The 7,209-nt window shown below is 38.8% G+C and overlaps 1 protein-coding gene across 1 annotated transcript in view; it reads left to right on the top strand.

Moving 5' to 3' along the window:
• Positions 1-4,432, top strand: part of BEND5 (BEN domain containing 5) — a 19,825-nt gene extending 15,393 nt beyond the window's left edge. Inside the window, exons 5-6 of the mRNA XM_010194596.1 lie at positions 235-448; positions 4,272-4,432. Of these exons, the coding sequence (XP_010192898.1) occupies positions 235-448; positions 4,272-4,432 (375 nt within the window). The remainder of the gene's footprint in view (positions 1-234; positions 449-4,271) is intronic.
• Positions 4,433-7,209: the final 2,777 nt, after the last annotated feature.

Genomic DNA, 7,209 nt, shown 5'->3' with positions numbered 1-7,209 from the left:
GGAAAGAGTAGAGAGTAAGAACCGAATACAAAAAGAAAGAGGAACTATATAATATAAGAGGTTGACTTGAACTCCCTGACCCACAAAGTTGGAGAAGTTTCAGAATTAGGCAAAATGGATTTGTTCAGCCCTAATTACTGTTATTATAGTACCTAATATTAATGTTCCTACAGCACTTGGATACTGTTGTGTGCTACAAACCATAGATAAGCTGTTATTATTACTACCTTCTAGGTCCATCTTGGCAGTGGAATTTGGGTAGATGAGGAGAAATGGCACCAGCTGCAAGTAACACAAGGAGATTCAAAGTATACAAAAAATCTAGCGGTTATGATTTGGGGAACAGATGTTCTCAAGAACAGAAGTGTCACAGGAGTTGCAACCAAAAAAAAGAAAGATGCCGTTCCCAAGCCACCTCTCTCACCTCACAAATTAAGCATTGTCAGAGGTAGGTTATTTGAAAACTTTTGCTTCCTGCTTTGGAGTTTAACTATTAAGCACTGAGTTGAAAGGTGCTTCTTTTCAGCTCATATAAAATTAACTGATTAAAAACTGTAATTCAGATTGCTATTGCATTGTGAAGTGCACACGTATTCAGGAAAAGTAAAACACATTGCAATAGCTGTGCACAGCGCAGGCCTTCACAGCTGAAGAGTTGTACTCCAGTAAGGTTCAAGAAGATCATCACTTTAAGCCATGTGCAGGACAGGACTCTGAGCCTGGAGAACAACTTGTTGTTCTGGAATTTATTTATAACATAGTGATTTTTTAAAATGCATATATTCCTTTTAACAAGCCTGAGAGTAGCTTTACCACATTCTTTCATCCAGAATGTAACCAACTCTGGCATGAGGCACAAAAACCATTATAGCTGTGACTATAAAAATAGGCATACCCTCAAAGGCGAGAAAGAACAGTTTTACCCTTTTAAGTGGAGAAAATGGAAATAGTAAAAATTATTTGTTGCACTTGAATTGGAATTTGAACAGGAAGTGTAAATCGCTGACCTATCTGGCAGGAAAAATTGCAATGACACTTTCAGGAATTGCAAGTCTGAGTCCATGTATGTAGTATGTTGAGAGAGAGGAGGACTTCTCCTTTATTAAATTAAGTAGTGAATTTCAGACCTTTTGTATCATCATGCTTGTGTTTTACATTCATTTCTGTCTGTCTTGGTATTTCAGGCTTCCTTTTAAGTCAGAACTGAGCCGGTTCCTCATGGAATACATACTGAAATTGGATTTTTAGTTTTTGTGTCCATACTAAATTGCAGTAGGGCTGGGAGAAATTGATTGAGCTTTCTTATTCTGTTTCCTGTTCTTTGTTGCTATGTGCTCTGAACTATGAACTTTAAGAGCCACTGTAATCTGCCTTTCAAGTACCATGTTTGGGAAGTAAGAAATATGATTCTTATTTGAGTGTGTGCGTGTGTCTGTGTTGTGTGGGTAAAAGTTGGAAACTGTTCTCGTACTGTCATCTTTCTTAGTTTATAAGAAATGAGTAAAAGCCATGGAGTTTTTTTTACTAATCTACTTCAAGAGTATATGTGGAAGTGCAAGCTGTTCCATACTGAACTTTCTAGGTCTGGCTGGGAATTTTTGTATGTATCATTACACAGAGTAATGATAGGTAGTGGCCACATAAGGAATCCACTCTGGCTGTGGCTACCCTTGTCAGCTCCTAAGGGGAAACGGAATTGGTTACCCAGATGCGCACTTAAAGCACACAGTAAAAAGGGTTTACTGTTCACTGGCCCACTGCAAAGAGCTTTCTAATTTCCCTGCTGGAGGCTGTTGCTCCTCAGCACTGCTGGTGAGGTTGCTTATGTGAGAATCTCCTCTTCTACTTCAATCAGGGCCACTCTGTGTTGCTTTGAACCATTTAAATGATAGCTTTCTTCTAACTCCCCCTGTTTTGACTACAGGGAGTTTGGGAGTATGCTCCAACAGGTACATCGTGAGAGGCAGATGGGGCCCTTTCCTTTCTTCTCTTAGATATCTTTACACACTCCAACCATTCAGTTCTTTCCTATTTCCTCATTTTTCTGTGTTTTCTGTCATAGTTTTGCTTCCAGCCTCAACCCTCATTTGGATTCTACTGTTCCATGCTCTGGTTTTCCATGTTCTTCTTTCCAGTGTTTATTTCACTGTGTCTTTGACTCCCTCTTTGTTAGACTCCAGGCTGTACAGTCTCCTACTGAACCAGTTAAACTGCATGACCAATGTTTTAGGTGGCAGCAGACACATTTCTTCTATCAGTGGTACTGAGTGGCACATAACCATGAGTTTTCACATTGTTATGTCCTTTGCATTTGCGTTAGTGTTAGCAGGCCTTGCCCCATCATGCCACAAGTGTTTCCTGGAAAGCTGGTAGTGATCAAATAAAAAGTTATTACATTAGGGAGACGAAAACAAAACAAGAAAATGAGTAGCAAGTGGACAAGTGGTGAAATGTGAGGAAGTTAAGAGTTTACAAGGCCAATGACTTAGATCAGGCATCACAGAAAGTAAAGCTTCTTGTTAGTCTTTGAGGTTTACTTCAATGTTTGGTCCAGTCAGAAATACAACAGGGTACCCATATGTTCCTCTAAAGCCAAAAGACAAAGGAGAAGCGGAACCCCAAGTCACTCTTTGAAGCCACTAAGCCAGCATCCTTATGTGACTACTAAATTACTGTCTCTGCAGCCCCTCATAGAAATGAAAGAGATGGAAGGGGAGAAACTGTGATGATTGTGGGTCTGTCTGGGTCAAGTGATTCTTTGCTTGACGTGGCTAAACTAATAACATAGCCTGTATTTTACTGGAAGTTCACCTTACTAGGTGTATCTACCACAACCTGCGAGTATTCCTGAGATCACTATAGTGCAAGGTTATGTCCTGCAAACACACTGGGTTTCTTCAGGGCCTCAGTGGCATGCCTCTTCTTAGGTACCGTATTTCAAATCATAGTTTACTGATGATCAGCATTTCAGCTATCAGGCTGCATACTAATTAATTTTATTTATTTTATTTTCAGTACATCTTACAACATAAAATTCACATTGTTTTAGATGTTCTCATCATTCTGTGGACACAGACTGACTGACTTGGAAATAGATTTTTGAACGACAGCATTAGCTCGTAATGTGTCTGATAGCTTTAGCTTCTTAAAAATTCCAACTATGTAGTATGTAATAAAGAAAATAAAAAAGTATGATGCATGAGCAGTGTTATAAACCTTGTTAATACAAAAATAACCTTTTATAAAACTTCTGAGAGGTTTCAAAATGAACTACAAAGCATGCATAGTACTTAATTTTCATAACTTTTTAATATGATGCATTAGAAATGTTATAAACCATGTTAATTAAGCGATAATCTCTATGGCTTTCTGTATATGAAGCAATAAATGGTTACTGGAATAGATTACCAGACAAAGCAGAACAAAGTTTGTTTAATCAATCTGGGAAGCCTACACAACAAAATAAACTGTTCTGGTTATGAAAACAAGAAACCAAAGCCTTCCTGTCTCAAAGCAGTTGGGTGTGTTGCACCACCTCTGATTTCAGTAACCTCTGCAGGATTCTGGCATCAGACAGAATTGTCCTGACTTTCATTGACCTCATTGCTTTTGCGGATATTACTGTTGCTTGCTTTTTGTATTCCAGTTAAATTCACAAAGTGCGTTGTGCAAACATGCAGACAGGCTCTCGCCCTGAATAATCTAAGGAGAAGCAAAATACACCCAGGGACAGGGTGTCTGATAAAGATGCAGACATTAGTGAATGTTGTACAGATTTAAAAAAATAAAATGAGTCAGTGAATTTCTTCTCCTACTGGTTACTGCTTTTTTTCCTAGTCATTGTCATTTGCTTACTGTCTTGAAGGTGTGAAGGTAGGAGTAACTCATGGGGAACTGCAGATAACAACAGTTCTGGTGAGACCATTCACCTGGGAGAGTCTATGTGTCTGCCGTGGATAAATGGAAAAATACCAGAGTTAGGCAAGCAGGACTGACTACAAACAGCTGGATTTAGCCTTGTTTCTGAATAGAAAGCCTATTAATGTAGTCACAGCATAACTGGAAGTTGGTCGTGCCAAAGAACCAAGCCTGGTGAAAAATCTTGTCTTAAACAAGATAGCCAGTGAATCAATGAAAGCTTTTGTTGTCTTGTAACAAACATACACAGTGCTTACTCAGTGCTGTCTCTTGAGTAGTTAGCCCCACACAGGGCTGTATTCTTTTCTAAATATATCCTAATGGCTCTTTCTTTTTTTTTTCTTTCTCCCCAGAATGTTTATATGATAGAATAGCACAAGAAACTGTGGATGAAACTGAAATTGCACAGAGACTCTCCAAAGTCAACAAGTACATCTGTGAAAAAATAATGGATATCAATAAATCGTGTAAAAATGAAGAAAGGAGGGAAAGTGCAAAGTACAATTTGCAATAAATTTTGGATTTTTAATAAAGTCTTAGTGTTTTACTTAAGTGTTGTTTTTTGATTTGTGTGACATTTTGGCTGATGGAAGAAGCTGACTGGAAGCGTTACTCTCCTTCTATAACTGATTCGTTTTTGAGCGGTTCTGTGAAAAGCCTTTCTATGGTGTAACCTGCTTTTAAATAATGTAAGATATATTGTAAGTCTACTCACGATGAAATGGTGAACTTTGAAGGTTTTCCAGTGAGTTGCAGTATGTTACCTGCAGTTCTGTATATAGGTTGTAACTCCGCGAACATCAACCCACTTTGCCTACGTTTTGTTTTACTGGAGTTAGTGGATCTAGTTGCGGTAAACGTGTGCTTAGAAGGAAGAACTGTACAAAATACACTTTGCTATCGAAAAGGGTTTTATTGTATTTTACAAAGTGTTTTTCTGAACTGAAATTTTAATCATTTGTTTTTATAAATCTTTGTTTTGATCTCTAACAATATATTTGGTCAAAAAACCCACAGTGCTTCTTTTTCAGTTATTACGTTGTAGTTAGATCACCATTGCCATCATAACTTAAAAAACAAAGAAAGAACTCAAAGCTGTAAGATGTAAAACCTTTATAGTTTGTTTAAAAAAAATATCAATCTAAAAGCAGTTCTTTTTCAGGCACCAAGGCACTTTTCAGATTTCTCGTTATGCTGCAAAGCTCTTCAGTGTTGTCTGTACTACTGTTCTTGAAACACCATTTTTAGTGTATTTATATTTTCAGATTATTTAAAGATTGCCACACTATAGCCAGGTTATGTCTGATAGAAAATTTAGTACCATTTCTTCTGAGTCCATCATTTAACAGTGGACACTTTTAGCACAGATTTAAATTAAAACTAAAACTAACTTTCTACACTGAAATTACTCTTGCGATGCAAAGTTATAAAGAATGATTTGTTGTCCGAATTATACCTTACTATCTGTAAGTGAAAGAAAATAACCTGAAGCCTTGTTTCATTAATGATTTTGAGAATAAGGTTTTTAGGAATAACGTAGAGCCCGTATTGATCGATTTTGAGGATCTCTTATATTAGTGATCTTAGTAAACCTCCCATTTGTTTACACACACAGAGATGTGATTATTTATCTCTCAGGCTGTCTGTTCCTGCATATCAGCATTTGTTCCTTTTTCTGCCACAGATACTCTGCTTGTGGTGCTTTTGAATGTCTTACCATTTCTTATCCTCTTCCTGTAGCACTGGTGCACCCTAACGTCAAACCGATTTCCGTATCCTGTGTGTGTAGATAATTTGAAAGGAGCAATGCGAAGATTCTCTAACGGGCTGGGGTGGATGGAGGAAAGAGGGGGAGGAGGAGCAGTAGGACTGCATTGCCTGCTTCAGAAGAGATGGAGAAAACCACCATGTGCTCAAATGATGTCTTAATTCAGGGCGTGAGGATTTGTTTTATGCTTTCTAAAGTGCAGTTTCATGGTTGGCTCATGAAAACCGAAGTATGCCGTGCTGCCAAAAGAGTATGCCCCACTTCCACTGCTCGTGTCCCTGCATTCCCATTCCCTCCCTTAAACTGGTGCTCATGGTTGTGTTGGCTGTCACTGACTTCCAAGGTTCGTCTCATAGCGGCTGCTGCTGACAGGAGCCAGGGAGTGCTCAAAGCGAGGGGCGGGAAGAGGAGCAGTGTCTTTTTATGGTGGCTTAGGCGTATCCTGGAATTGCATTTCACAGCCTAGCTTGTCTCCTGTTAATCTCAAAGTGTTCTTAGGTAGTGTTTAATGAAGTGTATAAATGTTTATGCTTCCTAATTTGGGATGCTAAATAGCAAATTAGTGTTTATAATGTCAGTGCATGTATCCTTTTATTAATTAAAGAACAAAATAGAAATAACATTGAAGAAACACTTAAACAGCAAGTTCGCACTTTTCAAGCAGGCTTGTGAATGTGCAGTTTTTTTAAAAGTGATATTAGGACATCCACTAGTTTGGGGAAAATGCCCGTCAGTCTGTTATGGCTGTAGTACTAAGTGTTTTCATTATAACAGATTCTTTAATCAGAAGATCATGCTGCACTTCTTAGAAGATAAGCCTATTTGAGACTGCATTTTATGAAACCTGGAAAAAGCAGTTTAGAATTTGATTAGAGTTGGGACTCCAGCCTGGCCCCAAAAAATCAGAGATCCGAAGTTGTTCTGCAAAACCAGCATCATCTTTCTAAGGCTTCTCCTTGACAGCCTTGTCCCATCAGATGTTAATGCTGCATATTGCTGGAGAATTTCAGTTTTCTCTCTGGGAAGATGTCTTGGAAGGCTTCATTCATTTCTTCCTGGAGTTTCTATCAGCCCTGGTCCAGGAGACAGTTTTCAGCAGCTGAACAGGAGTATTTGGGTGGCACAAGAAGGTTCACTTCCCTTTGAAGTGTAGCATTGTACGGGGCTAATACCGTGTCCTTTGGGCTGGGGAACTGGCCTCGAATGCGAGCGTCACCTGAAGCTTTATTGAGTTACAGAAGAGGAATAGGACGTGTGAAAGTAATATGTCTATTGTATTATAACTTGAACTAAATCTCTGCATTTCTGAAATTAAGTTTTTGCTAATAATAAGCCAGTTTTGCACATTGTAGATGTATGGCAATGTGCAGAGGGCTCTGTAATGGATCACAGGTCTGTATGAATAACATCTCTGCACTTCTGTTTGGTCGTTACTCCTGTCTTGTCCCTCCCCATGAACCCGTATGAAGACCACACAAGTCTTTCCCTGGGTGTCTGTTTCAAGCAGGGAGATGGGCCATGCT

This window comes from Mesitornis unicolor, unplaced genomic scaffold (assembly GCF_000695765.1).
Source record: "Mesitornis unicolor isolate BGI_N332 unplaced genomic scaffold, ASM69576v1 scaffold48251, whole genome shotgun sequence".
Lineage (NCBI taxonomy): Eukaryota > Metazoa > Chordata > Aves > Mesitornithiformes > Mesitornithidae > Mesitornis > Mesitornis unicolor.
The sequence above is the reverse complement of the archived record's forward strand: the minus strand, read 5'-3'. Positions and strand labels throughout refer to the sequence as shown.